This window comes from Felis catus, chromosome C1 (assembly GCF_018350175.1).
Source record: "Felis catus isolate Fca126 chromosome C1, F.catus_Fca126_mat1.0, whole genome shotgun sequence".
Classification (NCBI taxonomy): Eukaryota; Metazoa; Chordata; class Mammalia; order Carnivora; family Felidae; genus Felis; species Felis catus.
Genome location: NC_058375.1, coordinates 218763809 through 218788004, shown reverse-complemented (window position 1 = coordinate 218788004; position 24196 = coordinate 218763809). Strand labels below are relative to the sequence as shown.

Sequence of the window (24196 nt, the reverse complement as noted above, 5' to 3'; positions counted from 1 at the left end):
CTTTGCTGTGCTGTGAAGGTTACCTAGGCCGGTGGAGCAGGGAACAGGCCGGGATCCCCAGGGTGCTGCCCCAGGGCGCGGGCCCCACCGACCATTCACCCCACCCGCGGGGAGGCCAGTCTGGCAGATGGGCGGCCCGCGGTGGGGGCGGCGGTCGTCTGGCGGACACGGGCTCACCCGCCCTCCGCCGCCGGACAAAGCGGGCCTAGACAAAGGCGCGGCCAACACCTGTCGCTCTTGGCTCGGCCCCCGCTTTTCTCCACCGAAGCGGCTGCAGCTGCCAACTGTCATGGGCATCAAGTTACGGGGACCAGACGGCGACCTACGCGAGCCTGGGCGAGGGGAGGGCTGGGAGAAAAGGGAGCCGAGGGGGAGGGGTGGCGGGGGACGAAGGAGACTGCCACAGGGAGGGAAGCCGGGACGAATGAACGAGAGTGGGGACCAGGGAAGGACGGGCGAGGAGCGGGGAGGGCTAGGAAGAGTGGGCGCGGCGGGGAACCAGGGCAGGGTGTGTGTATGGGGGTGGGGAGGGGGAACTGGGAAGGAGGACAGGGAGATCAGAGGGGGACAGGGGAGCGAAGGCGATTAGGGGGACACGGAGAGCTCAGGAGGACAGCGATGATGATTAGAAAAGAAGGGGCGGCTGGTGGGGGCGTGGTACCAGAGAAGGAGCGGGGGAAGGGTGACCAGAGAAGGAGCGCCCCGAAGAGGAGGGGCGGTGTCGCCGGACCCGCCCCACTAGGATCCCCGCGAAGGCGGAGGGCTGTGTCGAGGGTCGAGTCGGGACCCACACTTCCGCAAGAAAGTCAAAGGAGTCCTGGGGCCCGCTCCCAACCCCGCTACCCCATGGGTCTCTATCTCTCCGGGGTTCCGCAGCTATCCCAACCCGGACCCTTAGACCTTCCCAGGTCCAGAGACCGCGGCCTTGACTGTGCTTCTGCCCTCCACAATCTAGCACCCCGACACTCGGGCAGGAGCGCTCCTCTCCGGAGGCACCTTGCACGAACTAAGACAAATGTGAATGCACGAATGAGCTCCTGCTCCCACGCACAGCAGACCTGGGGGCCCTGCTCAGGTAGGGAGGAAAACAAACGCACCCCCTGTCACAGCGCACCGGGTCACCGCCCCCTCGGGTGCCCCAAGCCGCTGGCGTTGCGCGGAGGCCCGGCTGGGGGCCCCGCCCGCCGGCCACGCCCCACCAGCTGCCTGTGGACCTCGGCGGCGGGGCCGGACAAAGCGCGCCGCTCCCATTGGCCGCGGCGCGCCTAGAAGCCGGCGGCTCCAGGGCCGCGCGGCCAATCCGTGCATTGAAATGCAAATAAGGGGCTATAAAAGGGGCGGGGCCTCGGCCGGCGGAAGACGCGAAGGAGCGAGGGCTGCGGCGGGCCCAGCGGCGCGCTGCGAGGGGCGCGGGCGCTCGTCGCGCTTGCGGCGCTCTGGGCGGTGCGGGTCATGGCTCCGCCCCTGGCGCCCGGCCGGGACCGTGCGGGCCGAGAGTTTGAGGACGCCTGGGAGACTCGGGGGGACCGCAAGGTGCGGGCCGGGGCCGCAGGCGGGCAGGCGGGCGGGAGGCCCGGGACCTGGGCTCAGTCGCCCGCTTCCCGCAGGCCCGGAAGCCCCTGGTGGAGAAGAAGCGGCGCGCGCGGATCAACGAGAGCCTTCAGGAGCTGCGGCTGCTGCTGGCGGGCGCCGAGGTGAGACGGGCGCGCGGGCCGGCGGGCGCCCGGGGGCTGCTGGGCGGAGAGCGGGGGGCGCGGCCCTGCCCGGCCTCACCGGCCCCCCACACGCCCCCCGGCGCTCCCGCCCGCGCAGGTGCAGGCCAAGCTGGAGAACGCCGAGGTGCTGGAGCTGACGGTGCGGCGCGTGCAGGGCACGCTGCGGGGCCGGGCGCGCGGTGAGTGGCGGTGGGGTGCGCGGGCGGGGCGCGTTCGCCCGGCCCGCCCCCGCCTCGGAATGGGGTCTTCCCCGCCCGGCGCCCCGGTACAGCCCGCGCCCGGGGCTCCTCCGGGTCTCCCGGGTGAGCCCTGTCCCCGCGGGCTGGGACGGGCCTGGCCACCGCAGTCGCTGCTTACCGGACGGGGCGCCGCTCTCTCCCTCCCACTCCCGGGTGCAGAGCGCGAGCAGCTGCAGGCGGAAGCAAGCGAGCGCTTCGCGGCCGGCTACATCCAGTGCATGCACGAGGTGCACACGTTCGTGTCCACGTGCCAGGCCATCGATGCCACCGTCGCCGCAGAACTCCTCAACCACCTGCTCGAGTCCATGCCTCTGCGCGAGGGCAGCAGCTTCCGGGATCTGCTGGGGGACGCCCTGGCCGGGTCTCCGGGAGCCCCTGGTCGAAGCGGCTGGCCCACGGGAGGGGTCTTGGGGTCCCCTCTGCCCAGTCCCCCGGGCCCCGGGGACGACCTGTGCTCCGACCTGGAGGAGGCCCCCGAGGCTGAACTGAGCCGAGCGCCTGCCGAAGGGCCAGACTTGGTGCCAGCAGCCCTGGGCAGCCTGACCGCTGCTCGCATAGCCCAGAGCGTCTGGAGGCCTTGGTGACTAACGCCAGCCCCAGGTTTGCAAGGGTGGGTGTGGCCTTCCCTTGCTCTGTTCCAGCCTCCCTGGGGACAGATGTGGTGGGGGCAGGGGCCTGAATGTCTCCCAGATCTGCCTGCCCTCTTCCTCCAGTGAGTGGGTTGCAGGGCAGTCCAGGATGACCAGCCCACTCAGGCCCCTAGCCCTGTTTCTTAAGCGAGTATCTCTTGGGGACCCCCAGCCCCGGGTTGGGTGGAGGGTGGGAGCTGCAGGCCGCAGGAAGAATCCTACAGAGCTACCGCGGTTCTCCAGGACTGCAGGTGGCCCAGGCTTCCCAGGTACTGTATGGATCTGGGGGCAGAAGTGCTGAAACCCTCCTCCGTGCCGGGCACTAGTGTCGGGGACAGAGGGAGACCTCGGACCCTGGCGGCCCTGGCCTGAGCAGAAGCTTGAACTTGCCACTTCATTCAGGACACGGTGCATTCATTCAGGACACAGGAGGCAGGTGCATTCCCCAGCATTGCCAGTCCTCTGCCAGACAGAAGCAAAGCCTCCCTGAACGCCTTGCATTTAGCACACTTGGAGTTTGTGTATTAGGTTACCAACAAATGTTCCAGTTTTATTAAATAAAGGATTTTGGAGAGTTAGTTACCCTTCAGAAGTATGACTGATGTGGTGTCTTTACTGAGTCTAATGTGTAAATACTAAACTAAGGAAGGGCATTTTTCTTGTATCTAATGCTGGTGGATGTTTCTAAAACCTCTCACCCTTTGTCAGCAAAGTGAGGAGTAGAATGGTGGTGGAGACGAGACCCCCGTGCGACACTTCTCACAGTGGATGGTGCGTCCACCTCCCTGGGCGATGGATACCACCGGCATGGGGTTTGTCTCCAGAGTAACTAAGCACCAGGGAAACAGCCTGTCCCGGGACCATTCTCTGGTACACGAGCTCCTAGGGATAAACTCATTCCTACTTCCTAGCCATGGGGTTTGGAAGTTTCTTTCAAAGACCTGTGTCAGGATCCATGAGCACGATGTAGACATCAGTCTCCCCGTGTTAGGTTGTGGGTTGTCCCTCTTCCTGACTAGAGGGAGCTGCCCCCAGTGCCAGGCAGTTCAGGGACACAGAGACCCTGCCGGTGCATGGCTTGAAGTCTAAGCGCCATGGCTCTGGGCAGCTTGGGCTGAAGATCAAACTGCGCCCAAGAGGCCAGGAGCCTTGGAAGGAGGGCGATGGGATGGGCAGTTGGGGAATGGGGAGCTTGCCCTCCTGGGCTGGGGCAGGGCCTGCAGATAGCACGTGGTCAGTTGACAGCCACTCCACAGGTAGCCCAACTCAGTCGTCTCCTGCTCCAGGACCCAAAGCAGCCTGGGTTGCCAGTGCCCAGACTGGGGCTGAGGTGTGACGACTCAGGATTGTCACCTGGGTCTCCTCTCTGGTTGTGCGCCTTTGCTTCAAGAACATCTTTCTCAACAGCCCTTTTACAAAAGCCCCCCAACAGGTCCTGCCCGCCAGGAGGGGGGTTCACATTGGCTCCCCTCTGGTTCAATCTCAGATCTCAGCCACTAGCCTACATAACCAGATGCACCTTATTTTTATACAAATATATTATTTATTTTTTAAAAATTTACATCCAAGTTAGTTAGCACATAGTGCAACAATGATTTCAGGAGTACAGTCCGTAGTGCCCCTTACCCATTTAGCCCATCCCCCCTCCCACAACCCCTCCCGTAACCCTCTGTTTGTTCTCCATATTTAAGAGTCTCTTAGGTTTTGTCCCCCTCCCTGTTTTTATATCATTTTTGCTTCCCTCCCCTTACGTTCATCTGTTGTGTCTTAAAGTCCTCATATGAGTGAACTCATAGGATTTTTGTCTTTCTCTGAATGACTAATTTCACTTAACATAATACCCTCCAGTTCCACTCATGTAGTTGCAAACGGCAAGATTTCATTCTTTTTGATTGCCGAGTAATACTCCATTGCATATAATACCACATTTCCTTTATCCATTCATCCATCGATGGACATTTGGGCTCTTTCCATACTTTGGCTGCTGTTGATAGCACTGGTATAAACATCAGGGTGCACGTATCCCTTCAAAACAGCATACCTGTATCCCTTCGATAAATACTTAGTAGTGCAATTCCTAGGTCGTAGGGTCGTTCTGTCTTTAATTTTTTGAGGAACCTCCATACTGTTTTCCAGAGTGGCTGCACAGTTTAGATGCACCTTATTTTTAGCGACTGGGGATGAGTTGGTGGGATGGGGTCGGAGAGGCAGGTCCATAGGAGAGGTCTCAAGAGGGATGGGAACATTATTCCTGGGATTATTTTAGCTGTCCCAGACAAACTGACATAGGAGGTGTCCACAGAGACACAGATGGAGAGCAGGTCCCCCTGCAAAACCTCTGTTGCATGTGGCTTCTAGTAGCACACAAAGGCCACTGTGATGAGCTCTGATGCCATTGGGGGGGACTGTTTTGAAGCATCAACTCCTTCCTCTCCTACGCACACTTGTCACATTCTCCCAGAGGCCCGGGACTCACTAGGCTGAAGAAGAGGCTAGTGCTTTCAGAACAGCTACATCCCCTCTCGAAAGTGAGGCTCGAAAGTGAATCCGTTTCCTTTCCTTTTCCTGCTTCAGAGGCCACCGACATTCTTTGGCTGGTGGCCCCCTTCCTCCAGCTTCTAAGCCAGTAACAATGCATCTAGCTTTGTGCCCCCCTCTTCCTTCTACTTTTAAGGAACCTCATGATGATATTTGGGCCCACCTGGACAATCCAGGAGACTCGCCCTGTCTCAGGGCCCTCAATCCTTAATCAGGTTTGCAACACCTCTTTTGCCACGTAAGGTGACACACTCACAGTTTCTGGGAATGACGACACGGACATATTTGGGGGACCATTATTCTGCCCAGGCATTCTACCTTCCATCAAGACACGGTGTGGTGCCAGCCTTCCACACAGCCGTTGGATCCGGTCCCCTCCGACCTCTCAGGGGCTCTGCTGCATCACTAATCCCTCCTCCCTCTGGATCATTCTACAAAGCTGTAATCTCTCCGTCTGGAGAAAGAGGAGACACAATCCCCCTGGACCTGCCATCCCTGGTTAGGCTCTGCCTCATTTTTCTGCTCTAAAGCAACATTCCTTAAAAGCACTGTTTACACGAGCTGTCCCCACTTCTGCACCTCACTCCCCTTCCCTCCTCTGCAGTCAGGCGGTTCTTCCCCTCCGCTCCAAGGAACCTGCCCTGGCCAAGATCTCCAGCGAGCGTTTCCAGACCCGGGGATTCTGTCTCAAGTTTCAACTTGCTCAACCTTCTTCCAGTGAAGCACTCCTCCCTCCGGAAAGTCCACTTCAAAAACCCCCAATCCTTCAGGCTGTCACTGGCCATCCTCAGTCTCCTTTGCTGACCAACCTCTGAATGAGGGCATACACGTTCAGGACTCTGTGTCCTTCCCTGTCACCCCTGCCCTGGCCCATTTGGCTTGTTCCATCGTGTGCCCTTGATGCAAAGCCCATCTCTATCCTTGTCGGCCCCTCTATCCTCAGGTCCACTCAACACCTCCACTCAGACGTCGGATGCGCATCACAAACCATAGCCAGAGCACAGCGGACTCTCAGCCCCAAACGCACCGTCACTGCGCCAGTCGTTGCCCCTTCACGGCACCCCACTGACTACGGAAGATAACCTATACAAGCCACACTCTTTTCCTGTCACCTCCCCTCCACTCAATCAAGTGCATGAGCCCTACTCCAAACTCCAGTTTCCAACCGTCATCTTTCCACCGGCAGAGGGCTAGGCCCCCTCATCTCACCTTTAACCTGGACTTGGGCAGCAGGCCTAACTCGCCTCCCCACTCCCACGTGGGGCGTCTGGCAGCGGCCTTCAAGGCCGGACCAGAGACCAGCTGCCTCCGCGGATCCTCCCTCCCGCAGTTCTGCTCTGGCCTCGGGCCTTGGAGAGCAACCTGAGGGCGGGAGTGCGGCCAGTCTCGCTCAGCGCCGAGCGCGGGGGAAAGCGGCCGGATTTGGGAATGAGCGAGCGGAGCTCCAGGGGTCTCGGGCCGGACTCCCACGGCGCGCAGATCTCGGACGCGCCGCACCGACTAGGAGGAACTCCGGGGACTTTCTTTCCCCAGGCTTTCTGGAGGCTTTCTTCGCTGGGCCTGGGAGCGGAGGCCTTGGCCCCGCCCCCGCCCCCGGCCCCGCCCCGCCCCGCCCCGCCCGAGGCGAGCCGCTGAGCCTCCTGGGAGATGTAGTTCTCGTCCTTCCACTTCCCCTTCCGCGAGGCCGCTGCAGGCTGAGCCGGGACCGCGATTCCCAGAGGCCTCCGGGCCCGGAGGCCACGCCCCTCCCGGCGAGCGTCCCGACCCAGGTGCCGGCCAGGATGCTCGCGCCGTCGGGTACGTGGCCGTGTGGCCTGTCGCGTCCGGAGTGCCGTCCCTTCGGCAGCCCTGGCACCAAGAGAGGACGCGAGGCAGGCGCCGGCGCCCCGCAGCTCGAGCCGCGCATCCGCGTGTGGACGCGAAGGCCAAGGGCGTCTCGGCCGGCCGGGCAGTCGCTGCGCGGGCCGCCGCCCGGGGTCGCCGACCGCCGCGGGTCCCGGGAGGCCGGGGGTATTGAAAGAGCAGCCAAAGCCACCAGCGACGGGGGGTCGAGAAGGAGGGGGTCGTTCCAGGCTGTGGAACGGAAGCAGGTTTGTTGAGGAGGGGGACACGAGCCTTGCTGACGGTGCCGGAGACCGAGCCCCGGCTCCGCGCAACCTTCACTCTCCGCCTGCGCTGAGCGAGCACCTGTTGTGCGCTGCGGTCCGAGACACACTGACCGGATCCCTGCTGCCTTGGACCCTTGCATTCTCTAAAGAGGGCCGAGAGCCCACAGCGAGCCACTGGCCACCGCACACTGCCCAGAGGTAGACAGTGGCATCGCTTTTGAGAGCAACCGGGGAAGCCCAGAGCTTATCAGATTATTAATGTCTGTCCTTGGGTTTAGATGGGTCTAGAAGCGATAAGGTTTTTTAAACTGGTGACCGAGAGGCCTCCTGGATTGTCGTGGGAGCACCCAGGCATCTTACCCGGCTAGACCTGCGCTGCTGCGTCGTTGTCGTTGCCTCGCTGTCCATCTGCCATCAGCAGATGACACTAGGGGTACCGTCTTCTTGCCCCTCCGGATCCTGCCCCGCCTTGACCTCGGAAATCTGCTACGTGCCCTTAGACATCCAAGTCAATAAGCATTCCGTGGACCTTGTCACCCCTCACCGTCGAGCTGGCTCCCAAACCTTAAGCTCCTATCTTCTGTCTTACCCACTCTCTCCAGCCGAACTTGTTAGACCTCGCTGGGACGTAATCACTGTCCTAGTTTCCTTCACAGTCCAGTTTCTTGAAAATAACTTCTGTTCTCATTGTCTTCACTTCCTCACCTGCTTGCTTATCACAGAATTTCACCCCGGTCTACATTTCCCATCACTGTACTGGAAACTTCTAGAAGTCTCTGAGGAAGTCCTTACTGCCAAGTAGACCCTTTAGTTTTCTTCTGCCTAAGTATTGCAGCATTTAACACTGACAGTAACCTCATGCTTTTTAAAACCCCTGGCCGGGTTTCGTGTTCTTGCTTCCTCTTCAACCCTTCCTTCTCAGATCCGAGACGGCTGTCAGCCCACCCTTTAAGTGTTGCCGTGTCCTGTGTCCCTTTCTGTAGCCCGCTTATCTCTAGACTACAATCCGTATGATCCCTGTGGCGTTCCCTCCTGTGTGGCCGAGTCCACACTTGACTTTCGGCCCAGCTGGGCTCTCTAGAGCTCTCGTGGGGTTTATCCAGATGCCCCTGGCTGTTGCCTTTCGACACCCCACAGGTTCTAAAGACACAGCAAGTGCAACCTGAGCTCTGCTCTCCTGCAAAACCTGTGCCTCCTGTCGTGTTCTGGATCCCTGGCCATCCTCAACCACCCAGGGCAGACCCCTGACAGGGAGAGACCTCCTCGTCCTTCAGCCCCCCCACCCCACGCGAGTGGCGTCCAGGAGCCACCAATTCTCCCTTGTTAATAGCGCTAATGAATGAATGAGTGAATGAGTTTGCATCTTCCTTGTCCCCACTGTCCCTGGTGCCACATTCTTATTTCAGGTTCTTACCTCCCACCTGGAGAATGGGAATGGTCCTTAAGAAAACCAAACCCAGTCTTACCTCCTGAACTTCGGTCCTTCAAAAGCCCGACCCTGCAGATTAGCAAAGTGTGGGAGGCCCATGACTCCCAGGGGTCTGCTCGGAGCCCACCGCCAGGCCCCTCTCCTCTGCTCCCACCCCCTTGCCTGGGGTGGGACCGGCTGCCCCCCACCGCCCCGCAATCCTCTCCCGTTGCCTTCAAGGTTGGGAAGGTTTTCCTGGTCACCCTGGTTAGAGGCGGTTTTCAAGTTTCTTTTGATGCTGTATTTCAGACAACGTTTACTTATTCTTTCACAGTATTCGTTGGATACCTGCTCTTCGTCAGGCATTATTCTCATTGCTGGAGATAAAGCTTCTTCTCAAGCTCATACTGTTATGAGGGAAACAGACCAAAAACACACGATATGGCAGGCAGTGTTCCCGGCCAAGAAGAACATAAAGTGGGTCGAGAGGCCGGGGAGTCATGGTGTGGAAACAGCGTGCAGGTTTAGGAAGGCTGGTTAGGAACCACCTGTCTGGTAGGTTTCATCTGAGCAGAGAATGGATGATGTGAAGGAAGGAGCAGGCAGCTCTCCTGAGAAGGAACGTTCCAGGGAGAGGAAGTAGCAAGTGCAAAGGCCGAAAGTGGGATGTGTGGGGCCAGTTCCAGGGCCGGTGCAGCTGGGTCCCTACAGTTTTGTAACAAATGCTCCTTGGGGCTTGTGGGGGGCTCCGTCAGTTAAGCGGTTGAACGTCTGACTTGGTTTCGGCTCAGGTCATGATCTCGTGGTTCGTGAGCGCGAGCTCCGAGTCAGGCTCTGCGCTGACAGCTCAGAGCCTGCTTGGATTCCCAGTCTCTCTCTCTCTCTCTCTCTCTCTCTCTGCCTTTCCCCCTCTTCCTTTCCCTCCCCTGCTTGCTCTCGTGCTCTCTCTCTCTCAAAATAAATACACTTAAGAAAAAAATGTTCCTTGTTTTTTCTGTATTTCTTTCAATAATAACAGCAATACCATATGTTCATTAACAGCAGGTGCCAGCAGACTCTGTGCGTGATCTTGTCCGTTCCTCAAATGGCACGGTGACCCTCTGGGGGAGGTATTTATTACTACTCTCCGTTTTACAGATGAGGAAACTGAGGCTCAGATAGGTTAAGTAACTGTTCCTAAACTAGATTTTTATTTTAAAAGCAATACACACCCCCAGGAAAAGGCAAGCATTACAGAAGGCCTGCCGTGGACAGTCTGGGTCCTCCTTCTCTCTTCTTGCCCCCTACCTTCCTCCCTCTCTCCAGGAGTCCCCATGGTTAACAATTTCTTGGGTGACCTCTTTGATCCTTCCCATGCATCTGCAAGCATATATATCTGGGAAAAATGTCTTTTTCTTTTTCTGCCAATGGGACCATTCTGTACATACGATTCTGCAACTTTTTTAACCCAACAGTAGGATCGTCTGTTCAGCGCTGTGGACCATGCCCCCGCTGCGTGCCAAGCAAGCACTGTCCTCGGCACCAGGGACACAGTAGTGAAGAGGAAAAGCCCCTCCCTCACGGGGCCCCCCTGGCCCACCACATGGCCTGGGGCAGAGCCTTCTTGCCCACATTAACCTCACCAAGGGTGTAGAGAGGGTTTCCGAGGTTTCTCCAAGACCGGTACTCAGCGAACATCCTGTGTACTTTGCACATGCTTCTAGAATTAAAGTGGCTGGGCAAATGGTATGTCGTTGAAATTGTCAGATCATTGCCCTGAAAAACTGTCTGCGTTACACTTCCGCCTTCAGCAGAGGAGGGGAGTTTTCTACACTGTCTTTATTTTTTTTTAATGTTTATTCTTGAAAGAGAGAGCACGAGCAGGGGGAGGGGCAGAGAGAGAGGGAGACATAGAACCTGAAGCAGCTCCAGGCTCCGAGCCGTCAGCACAGAGCCCCATGTGGGGCTGGAACCCATAAACCCCAAGATCATGACCTGAGCCGAAGTCGGACGCTTAATTGAGCCACCCAGGCGCCTGTCCCATCTACACTGCCTTTAGTGGCAGACATCCCTATTTCACTGATTTACTACCATGAAAAAAAGTTTGTTTAGGGGCGCATGGGTGGTTCAGTTGGTTAAGCGTCCAACTTCGGCTCAGGTCATGATCTCACGGTCTGTGAGTTCGAGCCGCACCTCAGGCTCTGTGCTGACAGCTCGGAGCCTGGACCTGCTTCGGGTTCTGTGTCTCCCTCTCTCTCTGCCCCTCCCGTGCTCATGCTCTGTCTCTCTCTGTCTCAAAATAAAAACATTAAAAAAATTTTATAAAAAAAAAAGCTTAAGGGAAGAATATTGAATTCAGTGGGTGCCATTGGCATCTGTGGAGATGATCACATGTTTTCTTATTTTCGCCCTTTTGCCTGTCAACGTTGAGTATTTTGTGATTGGATTCATCCATAATGAGCCACGCTTCTGGTTTTAACCCAACTGTAGAATCGTCTTAATGGGGTCAAGGTCTTGCTGAATTTGGTTTGTATATAATTTTATGTAGGATTCTTTTAATAGACTTGATTTTTTTTAGAGCAGTTTGGAGTTCATAACAAAACCGAGCAGAAGATAGAGATTTCCCACGTACCCCTGTTCCCACACACACACGACTTACCCCCTGATCAGTATCCCCCACCCGAGTGGTCCGTTTGTTGTAGTCGATGAGCCCACCCATCATTATCCCCCAAAGTCCCTAGGTGACACTGGGGTTCGCTCTAGGTGCTGTACATTCTCTGGATTGGGACAAATGTCGGGCATGCATCCAACCACAGAGTACGACACAGAGCAGTGTCACTGCCCTAAAAATCCTGTGCTCTGCCTGTTCATCTCTCCCTCCCCGCAGTGTCTCACAGTCACGATCTTTTTTACTATCTGCAGAGTTTTACCTTTTCCACAGTGTTTTGTAGGATTTTTTTGCATCAGAATTCCTACGAGGTATTGCTCTGTGGTTTTTTTGTATGCGCGGTCTTCCTGATTTGGGTGTCTGTGTTAAGCTGCCCCTCTGAAAAGATTGGGAGTCTTGCTGTTTGTTTGTTTGTTTGTTTTAAGATTTTATTTTTGAGTAATCTCTACACCCAGCATGGGGCTCGAGCCCACAACCCAGAGATCAAGAGTTGCAGGCTCCACCGACTGAGCCAGCCAGGCGCCCTGGGAGTCTTGCTTTTATTCCTGTGTGTTCTGGAACAGCTTAAATAGCATTGGGATAACACAGTCCTTAAGTTCTGAAAGTGTACGCCTTGAGGTCACCAGGGCCTAGACAGTGCAGTGGCAAGAGGTACACTAATTTTAAAAAGTTTGTTTTTAGATAGTTTTTTTTTTTTAAGTTTATTTGTTTTTGAGAGAGACACAGATGAGCGGGGGGAGGGGCAGAGAGACAGAGAATCCCAAGCAGGATTGGCCGCTGCCAGCATAGAGCCCGACTCGGGGCTTGAACTCATGAAACCGTGAGATCATGACCTGAGCCGAAACCAGGAGTCAGACCCTTAACCAATGGAGCCGCCCAGGTTCCCGAGAGGTGCACTAATTTAAAAAGTTTTCTGGGGGCGCCTGGGTGGCTTGGTCGGTTAAGCGTCCGACTTCGGCTCAGGTCATGATCTCACAGTCCGTGAGTTCGAGCCCCGCGTCGGGCTCTGTGCTGACAGCTCAGAGCCTGGAGCCTGTTTCAGGTTCTGTGTCTCCCTCTCTCTCTGCCCCTCCCCTGTTCATGCTCTGTCTCTCTCTGTCTCAAAAATAAACAAACATTAAAAAAAAGTTTTCTGTCCGGGCACCTGGGTGGCTCTGTCGGTTAGACATCGGACTCTTCAGCTCAGCTCAGGTCATGATCTCTCCGTTCGGCAGATCGAGCCCCACGTGGGCTCTGCTCTGGCAGCTCCGAGCCTGCTCGGGATTTTCTCTCTCTCTCTCTCTCTCCCCGCCCCCCCCATGCTTGTGCTCACGCATGCACGCTCTGTCTCTCTGTCTCAAAAGAAATAGACATCAAAAATAAAAAAAGCTCAAAGCGATTGTCTGCGTCGCTCCCTGTAAGCCTTTCCAAGGCATCTGATTGTTTCTCACTCCCATTTCCTGAGCGACGTGGGGCATCTTTTCTCAAGCTTACCAGGTATTTGTGTTTCCCTCAGAGCCAGGTTGGGTGCCCCGTCTACACCTCCAGAGGTCCCTGTAGGTACGGTGTTGGGAGTGCAGGAGCACGAAGGAAACCCGAGAAGGAAGTGGAGGGCCCTGGCAGCCCGCATGGACCCGCACAGGCCACTCAGGCAAGGCTCGAACCACAGATGGATCCAAGGCTTGACAATACCCCTCCTGCTGTCCGTGGGATGCGACGGGCAGGGCAGGAGCTTGGCCAGGGAGGGAAGCGGCCCCCAGCAGCGGGCCGCCCGGGCTTCCATGTTTTCACCTGGCCACTTTTCCGTGTCACAACCTGCACAACAGCTGGCCACCTTCGGCCATTCTTCCTTCCATAGTCTGTGCGAGCAATAAATGGAATCTAGAAAGGGCTCGCGACTTCCTTAGTAGCACCTCTGTCAGCCTGTGCTGGACAGAATGGAAGGAAAATGAGGCAAAAGGGGGTTGGTGGGGGGGAGGGCAGGGCCCACCCGATTTGGGGAGCGAACCACAGATCTCCCCTTGCCCGGGGCCAAATTCTCTTTTCTGCCCCTTGTCTCCTCCAAGGCTTGATCGAGCCCCTGGAGGTTTGCCCACTTCTCCTTCAGGATGTTGTATCCAGATCTGCCCCAGTCATTCCACCCGGAGAAACTCCGGTTGGAAGGAGCTCTCAAATGGACCAGCAAATTCTAGAGGACCGGAGCTGCCCCAACACTGTATTATGGAAATTTCCAGCGGTACCGTTGACATCTTCCTCGACTTTTATCACATCTGGGCAGCCATCCGTTAATCCATTTTTATTCTTGTTGCCTTCAGAGTAAATTCCCCTCCAACATTAACTAGCATCCGTTATTCACAGTCTTTTCCTTTGGATCCAAAACTTACAATGAAGTGCCCTGCTTGTAAGGGACCATCTGCTGAGTTTTGACACATCTGTACAGTTTTGTAACTCAGACCCTACTGAGATACCGGTAAGAAAGTTCTCTCATGCTCCTCAGACAGTCCCCACTCCCACCCAGAGGCAACCAGTCAGTACCCTGCCTAGCAATACTGGAGCACAAAGCAAAAGGAAAAATCAAATTTGTGCTTAATTTTTTTTGCAGAACAATAAAGTAGGTGAAAAGCCGTTGAAAAATTTTAAAGTAGGCGTATTAAAATTAAAAATATTTTGAAGTTTAAATATTTTATTTATATAAAACCAATTGATGATTTTACTTAACCAGGTTTAATGGAAACAAACAATAATATTTCCAAAGTTTACTACTTATTTTCAGTTGGAGAGAACTGCTGGATTAATTTCCTTTTTTTTTTTTTTTTTTTAATGTTTGTTTATTTTGAGACACTGAGCGCGTAAGCGGGGGAGGAGAGAGAGAGAGAGAGAGAGAGAGAGAGAGAGGGAGACACAGAATCCGAAGCAGGCTCCAAGCTCCGAGCTGTCAGCACAGAGCCTGACTCAGGGCTGGAACCCATGAACTGTGGGAACATGACCTGAGCTGAAGTCAGAAACTTAACCCACTTAGACACCCAGGTGCCCCCTTTGGATGTGTTTTTAATGTGGGTTTTCAAACAGAGGCAAAAGGCAGCACCTGGGTGGCTCAGCGGGTTAAACCTCTGACTTCAGCTCAGGTCATGATCTCGTGGTTTGTGGGTTCGAGCCCAACATCGGGCTCTGTGCTGACAGCTCAGAGTCTGGAACCTGCTTTGGATTCTGTGTCTCTCTGTCCCTCCTATGCTCATGCTCTTTCTGTGTCTCTCAATAATAAATAAAAACAAAAAAGCTTTTAAAAAAATGGCTAAAATGATACATTTGCTGTTAGGTATATTTTACCACAATAAAAAAATCAACTAAGGAAAGTATGAACTGAACTGAATGTAAACACCCCCAGGCCCAGGATTCCAATCCCTGGGCACGTGCCAGTGGGGATGGGTGCCAGTGTTTGCCAAAAGACACGCTTTGGGATGTTCCTACCAGTAGTATTTGTTAGAGCCTCAGACTGGATACGACTCAGCTGTTCACGGATGCCAGAACATGTTCGTAAGGAACCTGCATCCACACCAGGGATTATCACACAGTGAGAAGACAAGGTCAGGTCCCCCTGCTAACAGTTCACACGAGTCTCACCTACATGGTGCTGAGCGAAAGAAGTCCGGGTCGGAAGAGCGCGCACTGCGTGATTCCATTTATATGAGGTTCAAACCCCCACCAAATGAATCCGTGGCCCTAGTGCCAACCGTGGGACGTCGTGACTGAAGTGGTTTCTGGGCGCAGGAAATATTCCGTGTTGCGATCTGAGTCCTCGTCGGCAGGTGTATTTACTTTGTGAAACTTCATCAAGGAATATACTTGGATTCAGTGTGGATTTCAGTAAAAAAAAGTTTCCTAAAAAAACAGAATCAAAGAAATCGATCGTTACAAATAGCAGAAAATTAGGTACTGGGTGGAAATAAAGTAATAAAAATATTTTTTATCTAAAAAGTGAATTATGGTGACATATTTATCAGCGTCTTAAGTAGATAAGGTGTAAAAGTTTCCTAATACATTTATTTTCCTGGTTAAATGGTCTCAGGAAATGCTCAATCAAGTGTCACTTGTGAAAAGTCAAATATATCCATAAGTGAGACGTGTATGGCTCACCTCCGTGCCTGAGATGAGGTCCAGAAAATCCTTTTGAGGAAGTGAGCTCTGAGCTGAGTTTGGGGCCTGGGAGGGGGGGCAGCCACTTGAGGAGCAGGAAAAAGTTGTTCTAATCAAAGGGAACGAGGACCCAGTCTCGAGGTCCACAGAGCCCGCTGCATCCTGGAGAAAGGGAGGAGCCCAGGGGTCAGGCCACAGTCAAGGTTTGGAACTCCCAAGGTCAGAGGTAGTCGTGCCAATGCCCAGTGAGACAATGGAGGGCCTCATAAGCATAGCAGGGAATTTGGATTTTATGCTACGCAAATGGGAAGCAACTGAGAGACTTAAAGCAGGGGAGGGCAGTGGGCGAAGTTATGTTTTAAAATGATCTCTCTCCCTTTCTGGAAAATCAACTGTAGGAGGACAAAAGTCTAACAGAGAGGAGGCAGCGTGATTTGCCTCAGGAAAACGCAGTCATGCCTCAGAGATCTTGGGGGTTCGCTTCCAGACCACCACAGTAAAGCAGATACCGCAGCGAAGTGAGTCCAGTGAGCTCACTGGTCTCCCCGTGCGCGTGCAAGTTGTGTTTACGAGACACTGTCGTGTGTCAGGTGTGTTAACAGCTTCACGTCTGCAGGAATGTACAGACTTGAGTTAAAACGTATTTTCTTGCTGAACAATGCTAACCATCATCTGAGCTCTCAGTGAGTCAGAATCCTCTCGCTGGAGGAAGATCTTGCCTCGATGTTCACGGCTGCTTGGTGGTTGTGACCGTTTCCTAAATTAGTCAACGACGAGGTTGGTCTGGTACATCAAGTGACTCCTCCTTTCGTGGACGATTTCTCTGTGGCACGTGATGCCGTCTGACGCCATTTTACGCACAGCAGGAATCGTTCGACACCGGAGCCCGTCCTCTCAAACACAGCCACGGCTCCGTCAGCTCAGCGTATGCGTCTTCCAGATCCTTTGTGGTCACGTCAACAGTCTTCACGGCATCGTCACCGGCGGCCGATTCCGCCTCAAGAGACCACTTCCCCCAGAAGCAGCCCCTCCTCCGTTCAAGATCTCCCCCGAGACCGCGGCCACACGTTCAGTCCCATCGTCAGGCTCCGCTTGCATTTCTGGTTCTCTTGCTGTTTCCACCCCATCGGCAGCGGCTTCCTCCACGGGAGGCTTGGACCCTCCACGTCGTCCGTGTGGGCTAGAATCAACTTCTTCCAAACTCTGGTGAATGTTGGTATTTTGACCTCTTCCCGTGAATCGTGAATGTTCTCAATATAAAACAGAGAGAGTGGTGAATCCTCGACGGAAGGGTTTCGGTTTACCTTGCCCAGATCCCTCAGAGGAATCACGATGACACTTGTAGCCTCATGAAACGTAGAGACTTGAGAGTCAAAACGACCCCCTGATGCACGGGCTGCAGAATGCGTTCTGTGATAGCTGGCAGGAAAACAGTATTCGTCTCGTTGTCCTTCTCCATCGGAGCTCTTGGGTGACCCAGTACGTTGTCAGTGAGCACTAATATTTTGAAAGGAGTCTCTTTTTTTGTTCTGAGCCCTGGGTCTCAACGGTGAGATTAAAATATTTGGAAAACCACGTCGTGAACAGACGTGCGCTCATCCAGGCTGTGCTATTCTGCCTACAGGGCACCGGTGGAGTATATTTCCCATAATTCTGAAGGGCCCCAGGATTTTCAGGACGGTGAACGGGCACTGGCACCAATGTCAAGTCCCCGGTCGCACCGGCCCCTGGTAAGAGAGCCTGTCCCCTGGGGCTCCGGAGCCAGGCGTTGACGTCTGCTCTCCAACGTGAAAACCCTCGATCACGTCTCCTTCCAGCAGAAGGCCGCTCCGTCCACACCGCCCGTCTGTTGTTTAGCGCAGCCGCCCCCACCATCGTCCTGCCGGGTCTCCCGGAGAACTTGCCGCAGCTCCGGCACGAGCACTCGCAGCCTCACCTTACACTTGCACTTCTGTTTTACGGACACGCTTCTCTCCTGAACCAACCCCTGCTCGCTCCAGACTTTCCTCCGGCAGCCTCTTCACCTCCCGGCCTTCACAAGGAGTGCCAGGGCCTTGGTCTGGACTGGCCTTTGGCTTACGGGAACGTTGCGGCTGGCTGGGTCTTCTATCCCGACCACCAAAACCTTCTCCGAACCAGCAGTAAGGCTGTTTCGCTTTCTTACCATCCGTGTGTTCACTGGAGTGGCCCTTTTAATTTCCCCGAGAACTCATCTCTCGCGTTCACAACCTGGATGACCGTTCGGTGCGAGAGGCCCCGCTTCCGGCCTGTTTCAGCTTTCCACCGGCCTTCCTCACCGAGCTTCCTCATGTCTGGCTTTTGATTGAAAGTGGGAGACGTGCGACCCTTCCTTTCACTTGGACACGTAGAGGCCATCATAGGGCTATTAACTGGCCTAATTGCAGTATCGTTGTGTCTCGGGGAACAGGGAGGCCCGAGGAGAGGTGGAGACGAGGCAGTGGCCGGCGGGGGGAGCAGACAGAACACACACAGGACATTTATCGATTCAGTTTTCCGACTTATATGGGTGCGGTTCGCGGTGTCCCCAGACAATGACAGTAGTGACATCCGAGGTCACGGGTCACAGATCACCACGACAAATATTATAATGAACAAGTTTGAAATATTGCGAGAATTACCCAAATGCGACAGAGACATAAAGTGAGCAGACGCTGTCAGAAAATGGTGCCAATAGGCTTCCTCGGCACAGAGTTGCCCAAAACCTTCAACTTGTAAAAACTGCAGTATCTGTGAAACACAATAAAGCAAAGCGCAATAAAATTAGGCATGCCTGTAATGGGCTTGGTCTGGGGTCACAGTCACAGAAATGGGATGTGGAAGAATCGCGGAAGTGGAACAGGCAAGATCCACCTACTGATCTGGTCATATGGCGTAAGGAAAAGGTAGGAACTGAGGCTGGTGCCTAGGTTGGGCAGGAGCCACTGGGCGGATGATTTGAGAAAGACTGGTGTGAACAGGTTTTGGGGAGAAGGCAGGAGTTGTGTTTGGCATATATTGTAAATGGCATCATTTGAGATGCCCATTAGACATCCAGGTGGGGCTGCTGAGTGGACACCTGGGGATACAGGTATGTCGAGTTCCAAGAGGAAGCCAAGGCCAGAGACATGCACAGGTGTGCCATCAAAATATAGACGTATTTAAAGCCAAAGAAGTATATTAGCTCTCTCTCTATATATATTAGATGGTTTTGGAAGTGAATAAATTGCAGACCGAAGAAGGTCCCGCACCATGCCCTCGGGCAGGTCAACGTTTAGATGAAGAAAAGCCAACAGAGTGAATCTGAAAAGGGGCGTTCCGAGTGGGCCACATTTCCCTTCTAGTATGAAGTGGGTGGGGTTACAAGGCTTCTGGGCTTCTTTCTGCCCTGAAAGAAGGGTCTATCCTCCCGTGACATGGCTCCAGTCTGCAGACAGAGGGCGCAAGCAGGAGAGCATGTGCCCTTCCATTGCCTTCTAAGGACACTGACATTTTTCTAATCGTGAAAAGGTCTGCGGCTCCCCCACTGAGTTAAAGTCATCCTTTTGGTGTTTAGGACCCCTTGTGAAATGACCCCAAGTTAACTTGAGACCTCGAGTCCTACCCACCCACCCACCCAACTCCTCTCCATTCCTTACAGAGCTGTGAACACGGGGCTTATTCATGCCATCGTGCCCTGCCCTCTACCCCAAAATGAATCTAAAACTCACACCTGACTTTTTTTCTTTTCTTTTAGAGAGAGAGAGAGTGTGTGTGGGTGGGGGAGAGAAGAGAGGGAGAGGGAATCTTAAGCGGACTCCATGCTCAGTGCACAGCCCGATGCGAGGCTTGATCCCAAGACCCTGGGATCGTAACCTGAGCTGAGATCAAGAGTCGGACGCTCAACCGGCTGAGCCACCCAGGTGCCCCCACACCTGACTTCAAAGGCCCCAGGTAGAAGGTGTCCAGTTCAGGCCCCCTGACAGCCAGCCCTTTCACCACTTCTGTGCACTCCACACAGGCACCCACACCCACACCCACACCCACACCCACACACACACACGTCCCTTGTATTTTGAGCATGTTCCTCTCCCGCTAGCAGATGCAGGAACTATTTCTGGCCCGATGTGAACTTCGAGAATTACTAACCCTGTTCCTTCCTGACCTTCCCCCAGCCTTAGGTGCTTATCTTACTCACGTGCTCGTGCTCATGGGTTCTCACCTGAAGATTCAAGGGGAGCCCTCTGCAGACCCACCCAACAGGCACCATTACTTTCCTCAAAAGGCTGTTAAGAGATTAGATCAAATTATCATATGCAAAGCGGCTGACTAGTGACAGGCCCCCAACAGGCACGTGGTGTTCTAAGTTCTCTTCCCCTTCTTCACAATAGGAATAGTAAAGTCGATCACTTTTTCACAGTGTGAGAGACTTTTTCTGACATTTATTCAAACTTCCCCAAACCAGGGTTGCTATAAAATCCTTCCCACCGCCCTGGAAGACAACGGTTATTTGTGGTTTCCAAGCCGTCTTTCATTTTCCAAGCCGTCTGTCACAGTGCACAAAACAGGTGTGGTTATCAGGCTGTTCAATTCTTACGGCTGCCCTTGTAAGGGCCCCCACATTTCGCAGCTTAAAACAATCACTCCGTTTTGTTCACATTTTGTGGGTCAGGAATCCCACAAGGGCGGGGGCTTGACACTCGAGATTCTTGCTGTCTGTGCACTTGGCACTTCCAGTGTTTTCCCTGGGAATCTCCTTAGCCAGATTCATCAGTTCATTGGGTACATTTTCTATTTCCCACAATATCATGGGTAACGGCTGTGCTGAATGTACGTAACAATGGTATTCTTTCCTCCACCTTCCTCACTTTTTGTTAAGCCCTCATTTACAGCCTCCAGGCCCATCGGGGTGGGGGGCCTCCCACAGTCTTCTCCAGGCCCCTCTGGTTACCTGCTGACCTGGTCCCAAAGATAGTCCCTTATGTTTTGGGTTTTTGCACCTGACCTTAGCCAAAAGGCCGAGAAGTGACGTTTTGGCCTTTTGATGTGTCAGCACTCCCCATCAAATTCCTCTTCCTGGTATTATTGTTGTGTAATTGATTACTCCTAAATTTAGCAGCTTAAAAACACTGCTTACTTTGCTTGCGATTCTGTGGGTTGGGAATTCTCAAAGGGCTCAGCTGGGCAGTCCTGGCTTGGGGTCTCTCACGAGGTCATAGTCAGATATTGGCCGGGGCTGGGGTCATCTGAGGCTTCCTCAGGGATGGATGTCCTCGATGACTCACCCTACGAGGCTGGCAGCCAAGGCTGGCTATTGGCTGGGAGCTCGGCTGGCATCGCTGAATACAGCGCCCATCTGGGGCTTCTCCAGCACGGTAGCCCCGGAGCAGCTGAACTCCTTAGTCGCTGACCGACTCCCCAGCAAGTGTCTCCAGAGCATCAGGCAGAAGCTGCATGGCCTTTTAGGACCTAGCCTTGGAAGTCATACAATGGCCCATCTTCCATTCTCTACCAGTCAAAGCTGTCACAGTTCACCCAGGGCCATGGGAGACGACTCACAGCCTACCTCTCGATGGAAGGTGGCAGGGATACATTCCAGAAGAGCAGGAGGGATGGGAGGTATTGTGGCCACAAACTGGAAAATATCATTGGCCACACAGGCAGCTGATAACATCCTGGGACATCAGGTACTTCCTTTCCTTGTCTCTAGACAGCTCAAGTTCTTAAAATCCGAAGTTATGATTTTTTTCTAAGAGCAAAATAGTCAAGTAGGCTTGGGCAGTCCTGAGCAAGTACCCAGGGGGCGTCACTCTTGGCTCCAACCTTCCTCATATTCCTGAGGTAGGAAGGCTGTGTCATGCACTTTGAACTTCAAAAATGGACATAGTCTTTCACTCGTTCGTTCATCCAACCAATGTATACGAGCACCTATTATGTGCCAGGTGCTCAGGGTACAGTTATGTGTAGGACCAAACATGGCTCCTGACCTCCACCTGCTCACATTCTGACGGGAGATACGGTTCATCCACGAAATGATGACATAAACGACAGTAAAACTGTAACTATGACAACAGCTGTAAAGGGTGCTTGGGGCACTCAAGAAAGGTTTTCCTGAGGAATTGATGACTCAGCTGAAATCTGAGGAATGAATGGAATTTACCCAGGAGAAGGGGGTCGAGGAGAACATTTCAAGCCAGGGGACCTGAGAAAATGCCCTGGGACAAGACAGAGAAAGACAAGTACAAGGGATGGAGAGAAGCCCCAAGAGAAGCCTGACAGGAGGCTGTGATTTGGTGACACAGACTTGACGGGGGTGGGGTCAGGGAGTGGATCCAGAAGACATTCAGAAGATGAAACTGAGAGGACTTGGTGATGGACGGTGTGTCAGGCATCTACTGCTGCCTAACAAATGACCACAAACTCAGCAGCTTAAAACCACACCCGTCTAGTATCCCGCAGTTTCCACAGGTCAGGAGTCTGGGCGCAGCTGGGTCCTCTACAAGGCTGCAGTCACAGGTTGGCCCGGGGTTGGGGTCTCATGTGAGGCTCAACTAGGAAGGATCTGCTTCCGAGCTCAGATAACCGTGGGTAGTGTTCATCGCCTTATGGGCTCTTGGATTGAAAGCCTCGGTTTCTAGGGGCACCTGGGTGGCTCAGTCGGTTAAACCTCCGACTTCGGCTCAGGTCATGATCTCACGGTTCATGAGTTCAAGCCCCGCGTCGGGCTCTGTGCTGACTGCTCAGAACCTGGAGCCTGTTTCAGATTCTGTGCCTCCCTCTCTCTCTGACCCTCCCCCGTTCATGCTCGGTCTCTCCCTGTCTCAAAAATAAATAAAACGTTAAAAAAAAATTTTTAGAAAGCCCCGGTTTCTTGCCATCACCCGGAAGCCACCCTCAGTTCCTTATTGCTGTCCTCCTCTACTGTGGCTCACAACATGGCAACTTGCTTCTTCAAAGTCAGCAAGGGAGGGTGAGTCCCCAGGCAGGATGGGTGTCACAAACCCGTGTGAAAGAATCATATCCACGTAATCACATACATCCTGACACCTTTGCTGGGCTCTATTGGCCAGAGCAAGTCACAGGCCCCGGCCACACTCAAAGGAAGGAGACCACACAAAGGTTGTATACCAGGAGGTGGAGACCATGGGGGCCACCTCAGAGGCTGTCTTCCATTAGGGGGGTTCTGGTGTAGGAGCACAGGGCGTCAACCCTGGAAGGAGAACAGATTGAAGGGGGTAGGGGTGGAGAGTGAAAAAAATGGTTTCAGTCGGGACTTGTGGAGTTTGAGGTACCTTTGAGACATCCATGAGGTATCACGTGGGTACTTACTTGAATATGTGGATCTGGAGCTGGTAGGATATATAAATTAACAAACCATGTTCAGATGAACAGTAATTCAAGCCAAGTGTGGACGAGATTGCCAAGCGAGGGAGTATGGGATGAGGAGAGGACCCAGGATCAAGTCTTAAAGAATTCCATGCACGAACAGCCAGGCAGAAGACCTTGGGCCTGTGGAGGAGGCAGAGACAGAGCAGTCAGAGAACAGAAATAAAACCAGGAGAGCGACGACGACATGTCTTGCGAGTCAAGAAGTGGCCAACGTGTCAATGCTGCTGGGGTTCGTGTAAGATGACTAGAAAGGTCAGTCGCATCTAGCAATGGAGTGGGAAATCACCGGACAGCTTAGCAAGAGCTGTTTTGGAGAAGCCAGGAGATCAAGCTGGCTTGGGGTCGGCTGCCCTGTGCATGAGAGGCAAGGACATGGGAGGCTGGGAGTATTGTTACTGCAGAGTATTTCTGCTGTGAGGGAGGGGCATTTCTCTGGGGAGGGCGAGGAGTGAGCAGTCCTGCAAGAGAGAGGCGTGAAGGCTCGCTGGGCCCTTCAAAGTCCTAAAGCCAGACATCACCAGGAATACCCTTGCAATGGAAACAAGCTGGGTTTCCTACTCACCGCAGGGAAGGAGGGAGGGAGACCACCACCCTGGAAACGTCAGTGGTCAGATGTTGGAAAGTACTTAGCAGACTGGGATGCGTGGCCGGTAATTTGGGGAAACATTTTAAGGATGGGGGCTTTGCTCTGGATTGAAAAAAAATGTCAACAAGAGGAAGAGATGCCCTGATAGGATGCCTTAATCGATCTCATCTGACAGGCAGGAAGATTAGACACAGCTAAATCTGTGATCCGTCCAGAAGCTGCAGTGACTCGTATTAGGCAGGGCTCGTGGCTTGGACTACGTTCACATTTTGTCTGAGTTCAGACATGATCAGAGGGGCCTCATTTTCCTCCCCCGCCAGAGCCTGATGTCCACGTTTGCTCAAATGGTGTGTACTGGGTAGGGGAAGGCCGAGGCCTCGCTGCGTGCGGGCTGGGGGTCCCGGGACAGAGCCCCGGCGTCACGGAAGCGCCGTCTTTCCCGCCCGCCAGGAGCGCGGACAGGGGCAGACAGATGGAGGGAACACGCCCTCCACACCCCGCACTTCCCCGGGCTTCGGGGTCAGCGCCGACCGCGGCGGTGTGAGAGCTACGGCACGGAACGCCTTCCCGGACAAGAGTGCCCACTACGCTGGTCCCCTGAGCTTCGGCAATTCTCCCCAGGCCGGCTTCCCGGCACCGGACGCCCTACCGGAGGACGGCAGGAAGAGCCAGACCCGCCGCCTGCCGGGAACGTGGCTACCGCGACGTCGGCTCCGCCCGCCAGGGCGAAATCAGCCTCGGCGCATGCGCGCCGCCCCGCCCACCCGCGCGCGGGACTCTGGGGTGGCCGCGCCACGCCGCGCGCCGATTGGTGGTGTTCCGGGCCCGCCTTCGGGTGATTGACGGCG

General features: G+C 54.4%; 2 protein-coding genes and 1 long non-coding RNA gene across 5 annotated transcripts; 2 read left to right on the top strand and 1 right to left on the bottom strand.

Annotated features, from left to right (window-relative positions):
• The first annotated feature begins 1348 nt into the window (after window positions 1-1348).
• HES6 (hes family bHLH transcription factor 6) lies at window positions 1349-3178 on the top strand. 3 transcript variants are annotated; one of them, XM_023259929.2, is made up of 5 exons: window positions 1351-1533; window positions 1608-1694; window positions 1813-1894; window positions 2114-2554; window positions 2827-3178. In XM_023259929.2, exons 1-4 carry the CDS (start codon window positions 1453-1455, stop codon window positions 2536-2538), a joined length of 675 nt encoding a protein of 224 aa, XP_023115697.1. In that variant the 5' UTR covers window positions 1351-1452; the 3' UTR covers window positions 2539-2554; window positions 2827-3178. The 3 variants fall into 3 exon arrangements, with proteins under 3 accessions (XP_044890624.1, XP_023115697.1, XP_023115696.1); XM_045034689.1 differs by having other exon boundaries at window positions 1349-1533; window positions 1813-1854; window positions 2114-3178; XM_023259928.2 differs by having other exon boundaries at window positions 2114-3178.
• A 3577-nt stretch (window positions 3179-6755) lies between these two features.
• Window positions 6756-13887, top strand: LOC105260876. Its single transcript, XM_045034688.1, has 2 exons — window positions 6756-7211; window positions 12780-13887. Exons 1-2 carry the CDS (start codon window positions 6903-6905, stop codon window positions 13119-13121), a joined length of 651 nt encoding a protein of 216 aa, XP_044890623.1. The 5' UTR covers window positions 6756-6902; the 3' UTR covers window positions 13122-13887.
• Window positions 13888-14564: 677 nt separating this feature from the next.
• Window positions 14565-24086, bottom strand: LOC109502964. The gene is made up of 4 exons (XR_002161900.2): window positions 23325-24086; window positions 22703-22882; window positions 18037-18145; window positions 14565-15142 (listed from the first exon to the last, which is right to left on the bottom strand). It is a non-coding gene; the product is annotated as an uncharacterized LOC109502964 (long non-coding RNA).
• Window positions 24087-24196: the final 110 nt, after the last annotated feature.